Below are 18,468 nucleotides of genomic sequence, written 5' to 3' on the forward strand. Positions count from 1 at the left end.
GGGGCGAGTCTCTGTAGGAAGGGGGGTGCCCACGTGGGGAGAGCCCGTACGGGGCGGGGCCTGACAGACTCTGCAGGGATTGGGGAGCCCCAGCCGGGGGGCGGGCTCGCCCCGCCCACTCAGGCTCCGGGCCGCCCGGCGCTTTGCCCGGCGTTCTGGCGGGGGGCGGGGCCGGGCCCCGGGGATTGGCTGTGCGTCCGCCGGCGGGTTGGCCCCGCCCCTGCCACGTCCGTGCGGAGAGCGGCGCGGAGCCGGCGCGGAGCGGAGGCAGCTGGAGCCCGGAGCCCATCGCTGCGTGAGCGCCACGGGGGGCTGGGTTCGGTGGCCGTACGTTCTGGGGGGGGGTTGGGTTTGGGGGGCACGTTCCGGGGGGGCTGGGTTTGGGGGGCACGTTCTGGGGGGGGCTGTGTTGGGGGCTGGGTTTGGGGGGCACGTTCTGGGGGGGGCTGGGTTTGGGGTGCACGCTCGGATGGGGGGGCTGGGTTCGGGGGGTACGTTCTGGGGGGGCTGGGTTTGGGGGGGTACGTTCGGGTGGGGGGGCTGGGTTCGGGGGGTACGTTCTGGGGGGGCTGGGTTTGGGGGGGTACGTTCGGGTGGGGGGGCTGGGTTCGGGGGGTACGTTCTGGGGGGGCTGGGTTCGGGGGGGCACGTTCGGGTGGGGGGGCTGGGTTCGGGGGGTACGTTCGGGTGGGGGGGCTGGGTTCGGGGGGTACATTCTGGGGGGCTGGGTTTGGGGGGGTACGTTCGGGTGGGGGGGCTGGGTTCGGGGGGTACGTTCTGGGGGGGCTGGGTTTGGGGGGCACGTTCGGGTGGGGGGGGCTGGGTTCGGGGGGTACGTTCTGGGGGGCTGGGTTTGGGGGGCACGTTCGGGTGGGGGGGCTGGGTTTGGGGGGGTACGTTCTGGGGGGGCTGGGTTTGGGGGGCACGCTCGGATGGGGGGGCTGGGTTCGGGGGGTACGTTCTGGGGGGCTGGGTTTGGCGGGTACGTTCAGTGTGAGGTGCAGGAGGGGAGGTCTGGGGAGATACAGCTAGTTTAGGGGGGGCTGGCTGGGGGACACATGGGGGGAAAAGGGGGGCTGGATTAGGGGATATCCAGGGGTGGGGGCTGGACTGGGGGAGCATATGGTTGGGAAGGGGGTTGGGGCTCGGGGGCTGGGGTGAGACTGTGTGTGGGGCAGGCAGATTTGGGGGACACAAGTGGATGAGAGTACTGGGGAAAGAAGTCTCTTTCCTCCTAGCCCAAGGCTGACCCTGGGTGTACTTCACTGTAACTTTTCCATGCAGGCTAAGCTAGTGTTCACCTGTGGCTGGGATCCCTGGACCGCTCTCCCTTAGGGGAGGTCTGCCTGGTCTCCTCTAAAGAGATGGTCACTCCCCTCCTGGCTTTGTTTAATTAACTATGGCGACTAATGGCTCTGTTTGTGAGAATACAAATTTTAAGGACGGTAGAACCTCAGAGTATGAGCACCTCGGGAATGGAGATTGTTCGTATCTCTGAAATGTTCATAACGCTGAACAAAACGTTCTGGTGGTTCTTTCTAAAGTTTACAACTGAACATTGACTTAATAGAGCTTTGAAACTGTACTTTGTGGAAGAAAATTGCTGCTTTCCCTTCATTTTTGTAGTAGTTTATATTTAACATAGCACTGTACTATGTTACTTTTTTTTTTCCGTCTCTGCTGTTGCCTGATTGTGTACTTCCGGTTCCAAATGAAGTGTGTGGTTAATAGGTCACTTTGTAACCCTGGTGTTCATAACTCTGAGATTCTACTGTAGTTCTATTGCCATCTGCCCTGGTGTTTCCTGGAGACCAGCACAGCAGGATGATGTCAGAAGGGAGTGGAAGGAGGCAGGTGTCTGTGGTTCAAACTCTTCCAGATGGTGGAGGCTCCCAGCTCCCTTGACTTCCTTGGAGATTGTTCACATGTACCCAAGTGCAGAACGTGGTCTTAGAAGAGGAAGGTCCCAATAATTAATTTGCAGTACACTGAAATAGTTTTTGACTGCCCCTTTCCTGCCAGGCCCCCTTATCTCTGGCAAAGGAGGACAGGACTTTTTCAAAGCATATTCATGTCTGTTTAAACTGCCATGTGTGCTGATATTGAACGGGTCTTCTGCACACCTTCCCAGTCTGAGCTGGGATTGGTCCAAGTTCCTACTGGTTTCTAGAGGAAACCCAGGGACCAGCCAGACTTGGGTAGTGTAGCTGTGAATTATATAAGTCGATTACTTTATCAAACTAATACTAAATGAAAATATTTTAATTTTCCTGGTGTTCTCTTTTCGAATATTTCTTTTCAGTGTGTCTTCTGAGCATTCTCTAACACAATACTGAAATTACTTCCAATTTTGTTCTGCATAGAATATTGTTCGAGTAGAGCTCTATTATTGTATGATCAGCCATGAGTTCTGGGTAAGCACAGGATGATCCCGCAACTAAAACTAGGCATGCTCAGGTTTATTTAGTTCAGCATAACATTAGCTATCATGTGAGGTACCAGAGCTACAGTGGCTTAGTTCTTGTCAGCCTTAGAGTAATTCAAACACTTGTTACAGCTTGAAAGTCCTCTGCATACGTTGGCATGGTCTAGTCACTAAAGCCCAGGACTGGGCATCAAAAGACCTGCCTTCCCATTCCTGGCTTTCCTGAGCCCCTGGGAATGTCACTTAAACTCTTGGTGCCTCAGTTTCGCCACCTTTAAAATTAAGATAATACTTAGCTACCTCATAAAAGTAGTAGGCTTGATTGTATAGCACAGTGAGATCCTTCGGTGGAATTCAAGTTGTTGTATGGTGGTACTTATTTTTTTAAAGGTAGGTGGGGAGTTTCTATTAGCGTTTACCCAGAAGAGAGATACGCTGCAGATGTTTACATTTAAGTATATCGTTGTTTGTGAAAAGGGCGTATATGTAAAGGTCATCATATACCAGCAGGTGAAGGAAAAATATTTAGTGCTTCCTGTTGTACTTACAGTGCTGCCTTCTGATCTGAAACTTCTGTGCTCTGGGTTCCATTAAAATGCCTCATACGTAACACATTCTGCATTTTCCCCTAGACAGTATTACAGAGATGTTGCACTGTCTTATAATTCATGTAAAGGGCATTTTTTTGAAATATAAGGATCCTAATAAAATAGGTTTTAGAACTTAGTTTCCTTTGGCATGTCCAGTGGTATATATGAACACTGTACCTTGCATTGAAGAATGGTGGCTTTTTGGTTCAACTGAAGATACATAAAGAGGACTCTATTTAACAAAGAGAAAATCTAGCCTCAGAAGTAGTCTTTTGAGTTCTAATTCATTTTATATACACCATCAGATAGTCTAGTTACAGAAGCAACATAAAAAGAAGAACAGGAGTACTTGTGGCACCTTAGAGACTAAGGTGCCACAAGTACTCCTGTTCTTCTTTTTGCGGATACAGACTAACACGGCTGCTACTCAGAAGCAACATACACGCACACAATAATAATAATTTACCTCTAAATTAGAGAAATCAGCAAAATGTCCCTTGTTTCCCATTTTCTATTCTCCTCCCCTCACCCACTGAATTACAAACATTTCCCTCATATTATCTTTTAATCATTTACCGTTGTTACACTGTAACCATGGCAGTATTAGCCAAGTGGTAAAACAGTCAGTGAAAACTTACACCTGGCAGTAAAAACTGCATTTGATTTTGTAAATTCACAAGGTAGATTGTAAAAACAAGCAAACATTATCACGTGAGAAGTGTTAGGTTTAAAAAAAATGGCATGATATTTAACGAGGGGGGAAGTATGCAAATTGTTGTAGAGAGAGAGTGTGTGTGTATGTTCATGTGAAGCGATTCTAACTGAATTGCTAAATATTTATGTGATGGGACTCAGATTAAACTACTAGTGTGGCCATTAATGGATAGTTTGAAAAAAAAAATTCTATGAGCAAAAAGTGTGTAATTTTGCTTATCCAAATGGTGGTCTCTCTAGCTTTGAGATACAGATGTTTGTATCGATGTACGATGTTTGCATTTCTTCTTTATTAGGGGTGCTAGATTTTTTTGAACTGGATGTAAATGCTAAGCATACTGTACAAAATCTGCTATAGTTACCTTAATTCCATAAGAAATTTGATTCATTAGCACAAAAATAAAGTTGCTATTCAAATAGGCTTTACTTAATATGCATTAAGGAACTTCAAAGTATGTACTTTTATTGTTTGTTTTAAACCCAAATCCTGCTAGGTTCTAGTTCAAACAGTACAACTGCTGATAAAGTAAATAGGAGATTAAATTTCATTAACCTTTCATTGCATCATAGAGAAAACATATGTTACTGTGTAAATAGCTGGAATAAGGGTATAAACATAAAATCATGTTACTATGTAGCTACCAGGATTACAAGGTATAAATATTAACTCAATCTCAAATGTTTTTTATAGAATGCATCTATGTTTTGCTTTCAGTACACCTGCTGCAACCATTGCTGCCATGATGCCTGTTGCAACTGTGATGCCTGATGACACACCAATGTTTGACCCAAATCTCCTTCAGGAACTCGACTGGAGCCAGAACACAGCAACATTTTCTCCTGCCATTTCACCTTTAGATCCAGGGGATGGGTTAGTTATGAGACCCCTTTGCACTGCTGATTTAAATAGAGGTGAAGTCCAGTTCTATTTCCTATTGTGTAATGAATATTGAGGATCAGAATTGTACACAGTACAGTGCAACCTGCACTAACAACTATTTCCAGTAGGTTGCCCTCACTTCATTCTTAATCACTTTGAAATCTCTCTGAGATTTACAATACAATCTAATCTGTCCTATAGCTGAGAACCACCTCTTCTATCTGGTCTAGGTTAGTATATGGCCCCATTGTGGTAGCTGAGTGCTTAGGCATTTGATACTTGCTGGTTGCTTGGATGGTCACTTAAAACCGGTTTCCTCATATTTAGAATGCACTTAAAACAAATCTTAAAGCTCAAATCTTTCAAGTAATCCACACGTTCCTGTTCATCACAATCTCTTGTAGAAGTAACATACATTTCTTTTTAAAAAACAATACACTGATTCCTATTCATTTGAATGTTAGAAAATACAACTAATTCATTAGCTGTGGAACTTGGGAAAACTTGTTTTGAAAATAGAGCTCAACATTCAGATTATTTCTCTGAGGCTCCATGAAAATGTAAACCTGATAGGGTATGTCTACGCTACAATTAAACACCTGTGACTGGCCTTCATCAGCTGACTTTGGAGTCATGGGGCTCAGGCTATGGGGCTGTTTAATTGCAGGGTAGAGGTTCAGGGTTGGGCTGGACTCCAGGCTCTGAGAACGTGCAAGACTGTAAGGTCGTACCCACAGTTTCTTAGCATTCTGTCTTTGCTTTGATTCACATGTCTCTTGTCTGCTTTCAAAACAGTTCACTGTTACAGCATTAGACAATCATTTAACATTGCTTATGGCATGAGTTCAAAATTAATGTTGCATTCACTTTCAAGATGTAGAATTCTGTAAGTATACATATGGAGTATGTGGAGTTCTTTACATCTAACTAAACTAGATGGCATGCATCCGACGAAGTGGGTATTCACCCACGAAAGCTCATGCTCCAATACGTCTGTTAATCTATAAGGTGCCATAGGACTCTTTGCAGCTTAAACTAGATGGTAGGTGGCATACAGAGAAGTCTAGTCCCTTCACATCATGAATCTCAACACTGTATTTAAAAACTTTACTTTACTTGGAACACATCGATGTTGCTTTTGTGTGGTATCGTTACATATCTTGAAGGGATACAGGGGGGCGTTTTAGGAGCAGTTTCAGTAATCGTTCAGGGGTCACGTTGTCTCCTTTGCCTGGGTACAACATATGGCATAACGTGCTATTTTTGCTTGCATGATCGTGTGCACAGACTTACAGATTTGAATTTGTACCTGAAATGCTGAAGCCATATTCTTTGGGCTTCTAGTTAATTGCTTATCTTTATGTGGCATTAACCTTTTATTTTATTTTTTGTTATACTTTTCTGCACCAGGCTTTTTTAAGGTTCTGGGTCAGCTGACAGCAGCTGGAGTTGTCAGCCCTGAGCAGTTTATCAGTGAGTACATTATTCATTATTTTGGCATTTGAAAAGGGGAAGGGTGGGAACAGGAAGTTATTGATGTTGACAGCAAATCTGATCATGAATGAACCTCTTGACGTCTGTAGCTGGATGATGCCACAGGAGAGTTTGCTAGCCCAGGCCTCTCCAGGCAGATTCCAGCGTTTTGAGATGGTTTAGGATCTCATGGTCATTGTGACATTCATTCGCCTGTCCCAGGTGACTTCAGCGTTCATGCACATAAATGGGACAAACTGTAGTTCTTTGTGTTCAGATTGAGTTTTAGAGATGTGAGCACTGAAGGTGAATGGATGAAGATAACGTGTCTTGTCATGGTCTGTCCATCACCACTTGCAGTTTGAAGTTGGGGCTTCTCTTTACTCCTGTTGAGGCAATGAGCTTGTTTCACAGATTCCAAGGCCAGAAGGGACCATTGTGATAACCTTGTCTGACCTCCTGTATAACTAGGGTCCTACCAAATTCACGGTCCATTTTGGTCAATTTTACGGTCGTAGGAGTTTAAAAATGGTCAATTTCATGGTTTCAGATATTTACATCTGAAATTTCACAGTGTTCTCACCATTAGGGTCCCAACCCAAAAGAGGGTTGTAAGGGGGTCGCAGTATTGCCACGCTTACTCCTGCGCTGCTGCTGATGGAGGAGCTGCCGTCAGAGCTGGGCATCTGGAAGTGCAAACATGAGGGTCTCATGGTGTGTGGGGGGTGTCATCGCTTTTTGGGAGGGGCAGGGCCGGCCTTACAGTGAGTGACCACCCAGGACCCCATGGTCAAGGGGGCACTGTGTTTTTTTTCCCCACACAAACACAGCCAGCCCAAGGCCCCTTGACCTCCAAACGCTGGGCCTGGAGCTGGGGAGGGGCAGGAATGAGGGCAAGGGTGCCAGAAACTTTGTAGAATTGGGGGGGGCGGCACTGGATCCGGGGGCTGTGAGGCCACACACCCCCACTTTTCAACATGGGCATAGTGTGAGGGGCTAGGAGGCGGTGTTCCTCTGGGAACCTCCCCCCGGGCTGCAAGGAGCTCTGCAGCTGCTCCCTGTGCAATGAGCCAGCCATTGGATCGTGTTCTACTTTTCTCTGCTAGACCGATGGGTCCATTAGTAAATATTTATGTCCCACATACTGTATATACGTATAGACTAATCATGTCGCCTCTTAACCTTCTCGTTGCTAAGCTAATTAGGTTGAGCTCTTTGAGTCTATCACCATACGGCAGGTTTTCTCAGCCATTAATTATTCTCGTGGCTCTTCTCTGAACCCTCTCCAATTTATCAACATCGTGTGTGTGTGTGTCCGTCCGTCCGTCCCCTCGGCGCTGTAAGGCTTACCATTCTCGTTGAGGTGGGGGGTTTTTTTTGCAATGCTGCAACTGAGGAGTTTCTGTGCACAGAGTGGCTTGCCAGTGTGTACACCACGGCAATTACACCGGAGAAAGCGGCTTTACTGCGCAGAAACTTGCCAGTGTAGACAAGACCTGAGTTAGGATCCGTTTTCCATAAACCTATGTTGGTTTGCATTAATTACGTTACCCTCCTTTAATTCTTCATTGAGTCCCATACGAGCTGTTCCATTATCTTGCCTGGGATCAATGTCAGGCTAATAGCCCTATAATTCCCCAGGTCATCCCATTACTCTTTTTTCATTGGTCTGCCTACAGAAACTAATAGGGCTTCGAGCTAGAGTCTGTCACTGTAAGGAAGAGTGAGCTACTTTGATCTTCGTGGGTCTGTGATGCTAGCAGCCAGTCTTCTCCCTGCATCTCAGAACACAGGAATTTGTTTTGTCTACTCTTTTTTGGCCATTTCCATCCTGATTTGAAACAGATCCTATTTGACCCTGGGGTTTTGTCCGTTTCTAATTTCTCGATCTCCTCTTGGGTTGTGGAGTTGAATTCTTCAGTGCTATGAATTAGAATTTATCCTTCAGAATCAGTTTATGTGGCTGTCAGGCACATATTTTATTAATAGATTAGAACTGTCTTACTATTCTCCTGTTCCCACAGAAACCTTCGAACACATGAAGAGATCCGGTGATTACTATGTGACCGTGGTGGAAGATACAAATCTGGGACAGATTGTTGCTACAGCAACGCTAGTTATAGAACATAAATTTACTCATTCATGTGCAAAGGTATGTTTGTGCGTTCCAGTCTGTAATTATAAAGAAAAAAATTACATTAAACTAATTGTTTTTCAAAAATAGTTAATACAGTTTACTGTCAAACTGAGTAAGATGAGTGTACTCTGCTCATGTCAGTTCCAAAGACATTTTAAGATCTGTTTTCCTTGCTTACTTGATCAAAACATGATGCAATGGTAGAGATTCACTTGTTAATTTAACTGAAAAATGACATCAAGGTGCTATAGTAAACTGAACACAGACGCATCTGTTTCCTCAGCGAGGAAGGGTAGAAGACGTTGTAGTAAGTGACGAATGCAGAGGAAAGCAGCTTGGCAAACTGTAAGTATTTCTTCACAGTCTTTACCTTGTAACACCGTACAGGTCAGGAGCCCCGGAAACCACATCCAGTTTCTAGCATCTGTTAACACACACGCTGTAGTTGCTCAGATGAACACGTACTGATCAATAACTAGACTCAAGCGGTAACAAATCACTCCCCTGCATGTGCGTGCGGACATGGGTGCACCCCTCACGTCACATTGTGCTCGGGGGCACGTTTAACAAATTCTCACTAACTAACGAATGGCAAGTACCCGCCTAACAGCTATCAAATGAACACCCTTTAATAGATGCCTCTACATTTTTTTCCCCAAGTAAAAGCTGAAGTAATATTTCATGTAGAAAAGTGAACTGCCTCTGTCATTGCAGTTTAAGCTTCTACTGCAGAGAGGTCTCATCAAATAGTAATAATGAAATGTTTGCATTCACGCTGAAGAACTGAACTTTAATTGATCCAATGTTCAAATGCTATTTTATATAACCACTGGTGTTCTCTGTCTCTTTCAGATTAATGTCTACGCTTACGTTACTAAGTAAGAGACTGAACTGTTATAAAATTACTCTCGAGTGTCTGCCCAAAAATGTGGCTTTCTATAAAAAGTTTGGATATTCAGTATCTGAAGAAAACTACATGTGTCAAAAGTTCTTTAATTAAGAACTTCCAGCTTATCTTTTGTAAAGACTATTAGTGGAGGACCTTGTGGAGAAACTCATTCTCTTCATGGAAAATGTAAATAGTTTGTCACTGCAAATGTAATGAGCCCTGTAGATCCCAGACAACAGATTTGTAAAAATTGCAATTTGAATGACATTTTCAAAGGTCTCTGGGGGGTGATGAGCTGTTGGTACTAATTTTACTACTGTTCAGCCTAAGTGAAGCTTTTTTTTGTTCTTAGCTGGGTTATAAAGGGGATGGTTTTTAACCAAAGGTATATATTTTTAATCTCAAAATTTTTCTTGCCTTGTATTTTTCTAAAGTTTTGTGCTTCTTGGTAGCCAAAGTGCAGGTAGTGTGGGGGTTGAGCTTCTCTCTGTACTTCGTTGAAGACAAATGTAAACTGGGTGGGGAACGCACCCTATTACATAACAACAGTAAGGCAGAAAAGGAACTTGTTTTATTTCTAACCTTAAAACGTAGACTTCAATGCTACTGCAAGTACCCACCTAACAGCTATCGAATGAACACCCTTTAATAGATGCCTCTACGTTCTCCATGGGAAATTAGCTAATGTGTTTTAATTCATGTGAATAATTTTACACGGCGGCATTTCATTCATGCTTCCTTCATGCCGCTGCAACAAACTCAAAATGAAAGTTTCATAGGCATTAGCTTCCAAAAATTAGATTGAACAGATTATGTTGGAAGATATAATGTGGCTATAGTAGACATTTATTGGGCATACTTCAGTTGACATTTTAAAATATACCTGAATACTGACTACATATTCAGGTCCTGCACTTTAGTTGCTATATTGGAAAGATTCAAAGCAGTCACTTATAAACTTGTGGCTTGTGCACAGAGCAAGGAAATTGTAAAGTTGTCTAAAGTGCAAAATATTTATCTCCTCTTGAGTAAGGCTTTCCGTATTTCTGTTCTATTTAGATTAATGTCATTTAAGAACAGGAGTTAACACCTCCTGTATCAGTGATGTGCTCAAAGTCAGTGAACACATTTGACTTATTACTGGCCATACTTGATTCCTCTGGGCCAGATAGACGTTCTTCTCTGATGGTAACTGGTTACACAATATTGAATTGCTGATTAGCAAAGAAATCCCAAATCCTGGTACCAAAGGCTTGATGCTGCTTTGGATTGTCCCGTCTGCTCTTAACATTGGGTAAATGATTTTAGCACTTCTTGCCATTGATGGCAATCAAACCCTTGTTTCAATGGTAACATATGGTAGGAGAGTGATAAAAACTAGCGTTATGAATAGGGTATTGTGAGTAATGAAGGTTACTACAGAACAATCTCTTCTTGTTTTTGAACAATTAGGCCTTAGAAACTGTTCTCTTTTCAGCTGAGGACTACTTTAAGTTGTGGTGAGGGCTCTGTTTGATGTAATTGATAGTACTCTAATATATTGTTTTCTTGGTGATGTCTAGGTTTTATTTATTTTTTTAAAAAGCGTTGTTTAATCTAAAATAAACAGAGACTGCCATATTTTCCTTGTCCTTAATGGGTTTCGCATTGAGGTTTATACCAGCGGTGTGTGTACTTCCTTATAATCGTCTAGATACAACCTGATTGCTTTTGCCTTCCCTAGTCTGGAGATCTCCTTTTTTAAAATAGCTGTTAAAGATCATGGTCTCTTTTCTCCCCGTGATTTAAATAAGGATATTGGATGCAGAGTAAACTTTCTTCAGAACTACCGTTCCTGAGCTCTGTAAGGAGAGACGACAAAATAAATAAGCCCGGTAACACTACTAGTAGCTAATTGGAGACTATCCATCACTTGAACTTCACCAGTCTCGGAGCTGGAGAACTCCTGTTTGTTCCACCTGGGGGTCCTAAACCTGAGCTCAACAGTCCAACCCTTTGCCAAGTGAGACGGAAGCACGCCTAACTGTTGGGATACTGTAAATGTATTTTCGCTACCAGCCAAGTTTAAAATGAACACGTTATTGCTGAGAAAGCTAGCAGTAGTGCAAAAACACACTTATCCCCCCCCAGCCTCTCTCTTCGTTGCTTTAACCTTATGAAGTTTGGAACGTGCTAGAGGGCATTTAAATAAGGAAGTGAGATTATAACTAGCTATACCTGATTTTCAAGCCTTTGGGATTAAGACTCCAGCTTCCTAGCAGAAGTGACAGCTGGTTTATGCTATACCAGGTTAACGTGGATTTTCCTGTTCTTCACAACTTTAATCAGATGTTGAACTTCGTCTAGCTTTAAGTACATTACAGTACGCAGTGGTCTTCCTGTGGGTCATCACCTCGTCTAGAGATTTGCCTACTTTTATAACAGGCTACATAAAAAGCACTAGTGAAATCAGTACAAACTAAAATTTCATACAGACAATGACTTTATACTGCTCTATATACTGAAATGTAAGTACACTATTTCTATTCCAACTGATCTATTTTAGAATTATATGGTAAAAATGAGTCGGCTATTGTTCAGTACTAGTGTGCTGTGACACTTTGGTCTGATTTTTATAAGCAAGTTGTATTTAAGTGAAGTGTAACTTGTGGGTACATGAAACCAATCAGACTCCTGAAGAGGTACAGTCATCTGGAAAGGTTGAGAGCTACTGATCTACGGGACCTAGTCCATTCAGACCCTTATTAGAGTGAGATGGTTCTTGCCCTCATTACTTCCCCTTTAACAATAACTGGTAAGAAGTTCATAAGACAACTCGTACAAGAGTATGGAGGGAGCACTGCAGTTATAGGCCTAGCTTATATTGATTTAAGACAGTTAAAGGCTTTGGTCTATTACATATTCAATAACGCATTTACTGGGAGAAATCCAGCTCATGCATATTGCTCTGACGGTGGTACAAGCTTTCCAAAGTACTGTTCACGCTGTATCAGAGGCTACTTTCTGGCCCCTGGCGGACTGATGGTAGCAAAACCAGCGGTTGTTGAAGTTACCTCTTCCTACTAAGCAGGGTGGCTACTGCACCTTTAGTTGTGCCACTCCTCTGTGACTTGATAAATTAGTATGAGGGTTAGACACAGTTAAATCTTATGGCGTTAACTTAGGCTATGTCTACGCTACCGGGGTAAGTCGACCTACGCAACTCCAGCTCTGTGAATCATGTAACTGGAGTTGACGTACCTTAGGTCGAGTTACTGTGGGGTCTACACCGCAGGGGGTTGATGGGAGAAAGTCTCCCGTTGACTTACCTTACTCTTCTCGGCGGGGTAGAGTACAGGGGCCAACTGGAGCGTGATCTGCTGTCCATTTGGTGGGTCTTCGCTAGACCCCCTAAATTGACCGGCTGTAGTTTAGATGTAGCCTTAGTGTGTGGAATGTCTACACTGGGAAATACTTTACCTTCTGCGTGGAGGGAAGCATACCTTTTAGAGTTTGAAGGTGTGGCCAAATTGGCTCACAGTCCAGCTGACTGAAGAACCACCAGTAGTCAATGACACTGCTGAAGTTGGATGACTGAAAAGTTTTAGGGCAGGGGGAGCTGCAGGGCTCCATGTTTAACACTAGCTGAACTGCTAGAAAAAACAGGACACTTTTTTTTAATCAAAATTGATAAGATGTACATTTACTTTACCACTTCTTCCATAAAACTGGGGCTGGCTGAAATTTGAGAATATATAAAACTTTCACCCAACACTAAGTTAGGAAAAGAGAAATGCAAAAGATTTGCAGTCTTAAATGCTTTATCCATATAACCAACCTAGAAAGCAGACACCAAATAAGAGAAAGATACTTAGTGATGTCAAAAAGAACCTGGAGTGACAGTGAACAGCAGAGGCAAATAGGGTATTGGGCTGTAAACCCAAAGCCATAGCTGACTTGCAGTCTGTTTTTGGCAACTCTGAGTACCTCTAGAGCAGTGGTTCTCAACGAGGGGTCTGCAGCCCCCAGGGGGCCATGAGCCCTTTCAAGGGGGCCATGGAGCTGAAGCCCTGATCCTGGGCGCACCCCCCACAAAGGGCTGAATACTGGAGCCTTGAGCTTTGGTGGTCGCTGTGGGGCAAAAGCCCTGAGCACATGGGCAGAGTTGGGGACATGAAGGGAATTCCCCACACCCACACCTGCAGTCCCAGCAGCCGCTCCACATCTCCTCTCCCTGCCCCCTGGCCAGATCAGAGGCACGAAGAGGGGCAGCTGGTGCCATGGAGCAGGCAGCGGCCCCTCATCTCTTGCTGGTGCCCTGGGTTGAAGCTGTTCCTCAGCTCCCAGCCCTGGCTCTGTGGCTGTCACATCCCTCTGGGATCCCCCAGGGAACCGCAGGGGAGGCCTCCCAGCACACAGCCCCTAATACCCATCTCCCTACCCCCTCCCTGCAAGTTGAGCTACCCCCTGCCCTCACACAGCCCCTAGCGACCCCCTCCCTAAGCTGTTTTCAAACTCTTTGAGTTATGATTTTTGGTTGCACACCCCTCCCCAACCCAGACCGGTGGGTGGCCTGCAGAGGTGAGGCAGGGGGTGGAGGTGGCACTCCCTCCCTGGACCAAACTAGGTGGAGGTGGCTCAAGCCCGGCTGTGCTGCACCCCCCCCCCCCCAAAATCAAACTACACCTATGACCCTGCCCCAAGGTACCTACACCCCTGCTCGGCCCTGGAGGTTTTATAGCATGTCGAGACGTGGTTTTTCACACTTTCTGGTGACCCAGTTGAAGAAAATTGTTGATGCCCATGACCCAACAGAGCTGGGGAGGAGGGGTTTGGGAGAGGCTCAGGGCTGGGGCAGAGGCCAGGAATGAGGGGATCAGGGTGTGGGAGGGGGTCAGGGCTGGGGCCAGGGATAAGGGGTTTGTGGTGGGAGCAGGGGTTAGGGCACAGGCTTTCTTCTGACAGCTCCTGGTTAGTGGCACAGCCAGGGTGCAGAGGCAGACTTCCCACCTGTCCTGGCACCACAGACTGCGCTGCACCCCTGAAGTTGCCAGCAACTGGTCCAGCTCCTAGGCGGAGGCACGCAAGCCGCTGCCTGCAGCTTTCACTGGCAGGCACCGCCCCTCCCAGCTCCCATTGGCCGGCCGAGCACCCCCGGCCCGCCCAGCACTGCCGGTCCTCGGCCCCCGGCCGAGCACCCCCGGCCCGCTCAGCACCCCCCGGACCCCCGGCCTGCTCAGCAGCGCTCAGCCCCGCCGGCCCCCGGCGCTCGGCACCGCCGGCCCCCGGCCCGACTCCTGGCCCAGCACCGCTGGCCCCGCATGTCCCGATTTTCCCGGACATGTTCGGCTTTTTGGGATTTCCCCCCCGGACGGGGATTTGGAGCCCAAAAAGCCGGACATGTCCGGGAAAATCCGGACGTATGGTAACCCTAATTTTAGACTGTGAAATGGTCCCTAGGAAAGCAATGGAAGCCCCCTATTCTTTGAGTTAATAAAAAACAGACTAGACAAACAATTGGGGGAGGGATAGCTCAGTGGTTTGAGCATTGGCCTGTTAAACCCAGGGTTGTGAGTTCAGCCCTTGAGGGGGCCATTTAGGGATCTGGGGCAAAATCAGTACTTGGTCCTGCTAGTGAAGGCAGGGGGCTGGACTCAATGACCTTTCAAGGTCCCTTCCAGCTCTAGGAGATAGGATATCTCCATTAACAAAAAGGGGGATGACCCCGTAGAGGTCTTCTGGCTGTTCCCTGAGTACCTAATCTACAGTTCTCTACTCACCCAGGCCCTGCCTCCTTCTCTTCACTACTGTCTTTAGCAGTGTTATGGCCTGTTGCCTCCCTGCTACTGGAGCCCTCCCCTTCCCCCCCCCAAGCGCAAGGCTCTGCCAGCTCTGATACAAGAGCCTTTCACCACAGCAGGGCAGGACTCTGGCACCAGGGAAAGGCCAAGCCCTTCTCTGCTGCCTCCTCCCCTGCCAGCACCTTTCCCCACTGCCGTGAAAGACTCCAGCAACCTTCCTCTGCTGCTTCGCCCCTGCCAGAGCGTTTCACTGACACATGCAGTGACAGCCTGCGTTTCCCTGCAGCATGTAGGCTGCACGCCGTTCCCAGTGGCGTATTGGATCCACGTAGTCACACAGGGACATTTGACTTCTCAAGAGCCTGAGCAGCAGGCGGTGCCACTGATAAGGTGCGTGAGCCTGATGTGGTGGAGATCTCTTCACCCTACAATGTAATTGATTATGTCAGTAATGCATCCAGGTTGTCTTATACTTGGCCTGCTGAAATATGTATGGGTGATGAGTAGGGTGTATTCAGCACATTTGGAAAGTAGGAGCAAGTCATTTCATGTTATCAATGCTGGGACAATCCATCACGTTGCCCTAAGGTGCATAGTCACATCCCGGCATTGAAATCGCCCAAAATGATCAGTTCATTATATGGGACCAACCTGCTACCTCCCTCCTTATCCTCATCTGGATGGATCATTGCCAGTGCATGGGCCCCGCTGCCAGCAGTAGAACACCTGTTAGCAAGGCTAACGAGGAGCATAAGTCTGGCATTAACACCCTTTGGCAGTGCATTTGCAAGCAAAGAGCAGAGCATCTGGGTTCATCCTCAGATTTGCCATTCTGCTAAAAAGTGTAACCAGTATCTTCTTTTTCTAGCGGCAACTTGCCAGTAAGTCTTGTCTGAGTGCAGCAATATCCAGAATGTACCATGCCAGTATACTACAGTAACTCCTCACTTAAAGTTGTCCCACTTAACATTGTTTTGTTGTTACGTTGCTAATCAATTAGGGAGCATACTTATTTAAAGTTGCGCAATGCTCCACTCTTACGTTGTTTGGCTGCCTGCTTCCTCCACTGCTGGCAGCCTCCCTACAGCCCCCTCCCCCCCCAGCGCCTCCCACCTGCTGGCAGACTCTGCAGATCAGCGCCTTCCCCCCACAGCAATCAGCTGGCTTGCTGCGTTCTGGAAGCAGGAGGGAGGGGGGGAGGAGCAAGGACTCGGCCTGCCTCCCCCCCTCGCTCCCCTACGTGGCAATCAGCTGGCTTGCGGCGTTTAGGAGGGAGGGGGGAGGAGCCAGGACGCAGCGAGCAAAGTAAAAGGGGAGGAGGTGGGGGGAGAAGAGGCAGGTCAAGGGTGGGGGCTTGGGGGAAGGAGTGGAGTAGGGGGGGCTGAAGGTTGAACCCCCCGCCTCTGGTGCTTGCGGAGTAAGGGAAGCTGCCCTGGAACCTAACCCCCCCTATTTACATTAATTCTTATGGGGAAATTGGATTCGCTTAACATCATTTCACTTAAAGTCGCATTTTTCAGGAATATCACTACACCGTCAAGTGAGGAGTTACTGTACTGAATATAGTGGTCCCATGCTCAGGTCTATTGCCTCTGTCGAGGAGGGTGTGAACAGTCTAAGTTGCAAAATTTATCTGGGTCTTCCTTGTATTTAGACAGCAGAACAACTGGATATCCAATAAGGCCCAGCACTCCAGCAGATTTGAGTAGAGCAAGCATTTTTTCAGGCATCTTCTTCCATTCCCTTCCCTCTATGCAGAGAGCAGTGCTGTCCCTAGCCAACGCTGCTCTGACACCTAGGCAGACTACGAACAGGACATCTGCTTTAGTCTCCAACAAATGGCCATCAGTCTCAGGCTGTCTGCATGCAGGACTGTGACTAAGGACTTCCAATCCCCATTGCCACAGGATGCTGATTAACAGGTTGCAGTGGGTACGGTGTTGCTGAATCACCTGCATTGTGACTGGACGATATTGAGAAAGGTGGGTGCAGCTCCAGGCCCACTTTCATCTCCACAAGCCACGTGCCAGGCTGCTGCAGCATTTGCAGTAAACGGCGGCAAATGTGGATGTAGGTTTAAGTTCGGGGTTCCTTCTCCTAGCAACTGCCATTGACCCCTTGTGATACTTATGGAAGGACAATTGCATGCTCCTCTAGTTTGTAACTGGCTGCAGCTTAGTTGATAGCAGCCTACATTTGCCATGTCCAGGTCTGTCTATGGACATTGTTGGTATTTTCTAGGGGCAGCAGCATTCTGCTGCTCCACCACACACTGTTGGTACTGCCGTCAGATTGACCATGACTGCAATATAAGCACAGAAACCTGTCAAATAAGCAGCTACCTCCTCCCCTGCAGGAAGTGGGGGATATTCCACGATCCACGAGCTGAGAACACGCTTGGTGGCAGATGACACTGCCTGTAAGTTGCATAGTAACATTATGGGATGAGTAATAAAGCAGATAGAAATACTGAGAATAGGGCTCCTAGCATTTTTTGTTTAAAAGACGTATTATAAGCATTAGAAGAACTTTGAAAACAGTATTACACTGGATGACAGCTGCTGTTAGTTCTCTTGTCAGTTTTCTGAGTGACTGATAATGGGTATAATGGTCTGCTTGTAGGCTGAAAACTTCCTCCACCTGATGTTTATGTTTAAGATTTAAAAAAATTAAACAGTTCAGTCATTACCAAAAACAGCCACACAAATCTATCACCAGAATGGGTAGGAGTAGAAAGTTCAGGTGGCTGGAAAACAGTGACCAAGCGAAGTGCCTTTGAATTCTGTGTTGATTTGACCATGTTAGGAAGATACAGAAGTCTCACTATGCATGCTCAGCGGTATAGTTATGATTTAACAGCATTTAATCCATGTTCTAAGCAAAAGAACATTGCACTGTGCAAGCGCAGCTCTCTTTGCAGTACAGGGTACGTGCACACCAAGTGAGGCAATGCTCCTATGCAAAAACTCGGACGCTTACCTTGATTATCTAGTGTGTGCGAGAGTCATGGCTCATTCAATGCACATTGACTGGCACCGTACAGATTCATAGATTTTAAGGTCAAAAGTGACCATTAGATCATGTAGTTTGACCTGTATAATTTCATCCCATTATTATTAAGCCCGATAACTTGCTTGACTAAAGCAAAAGTTGAAACTTATGTGCACAGAATATATAGTTTACAAGGTTGTAGAAAACCTGCAATGGGACAGGATGGCCACGTAAAGAAAACTAGGCTGAGGTTGGATTCTTAAATAAGCAAGTCAGGAAATGCCAGTATGTTAAATCTTAACTCCACCCCACCTGTGGTTATGAATAAGGACACAGTCTAATTACGTGAACATGCTATTTCTAAGAAATACTCTAGTTATTTTTCTACCACCTTTTATGGTGCTCAGTAAGGAAGGCCGGGCTCTAAAGGAACTATTTTTTCATTCACATCTTTTGTTTCATGGCCTGGTTGACATACAAACAGATGGCATACATAGAGTTGCAGAAAATTGAGAGGTAACTGATGAAATAAGGAGATAGGCGTTAAGACTGTGTGAAAACCCTTGGCAATTCTGGACTTGAATGCTTG

General features: G+C 46.1%; 1 protein-coding gene across 3 annotated transcripts; it reads left to right on the top strand.

Moving 5' to 3' along the window:
* The first annotated feature begins 215 nt into the window (after window positions 1–215).
* Window positions 216–10,728, top strand: GNPNAT1 (glucosamine-phosphate N-acetyltransferase 1). 3 transcript variants are annotated; one of them, XM_054026700.1, is made up of 6 exons: window positions 216–295; window positions 4,445–4,641; window positions 6,020–6,082; window positions 8,107–8,234; window positions 8,503–8,564; window positions 9,072–10,728. In XM_054026700.1, the coding sequence occupies exons 2-6, from the start codon at window positions 4,470–4,472 to the stop codon at window positions 9,217–9,219; spliced, it is 573 nt and encodes a 190-aa protein (XP_053882675.1). In that variant the 5' UTR covers window positions 216–295; window positions 4,445–4,469; the 3' UTR covers window positions 9,220–10,728. The 3 variants fall into 3 exon arrangements, with proteins under 3 accessions (XP_053882675.1, XP_053882676.1, XP_053882673.1); XM_054026701.1 differs by lacking the exon at window positions 216–295 and adding an exon at window positions 945–954; XM_054026698.1 differs by lacking the exon at window positions 216–295 and adding an exon at window positions 1,202–2,414.
* The last annotated feature ends 7,740 nt before the right edge of the window (window positions 10,729–18,468 follow it).

Source organism: Malaclemys terrapin, chromosome 4 (genome assembly GCF_027887155.1).
Source record: "Malaclemys terrapin pileata isolate rMalTer1 chromosome 4, rMalTer1.hap1, whole genome shotgun sequence".
In the NCBI taxonomy this organism is placed as follows: Eukaryota; Metazoa; Chordata; order Testudines; family Emydidae; genus Malaclemys; species Malaclemys terrapin.

Coding starts and splice junctions, on each gene's coding strand:
- GNPNAT1 (XM_054026698.1), top strand. Junction 6,083..8,106: donor CAGCCCTGAGCAGTTTATCA/GTGAGTACATTA, acceptor CTGTTCCCACAG/AAACCTTCGAACACATGAAG. Junction 8,235..8,502: donor TTACTCATTCATGTGCAAAG/GTATGTTTGTGC, acceptor CTGTTTCCTCAG/CGAGGAAGGGTAGAAGACGT.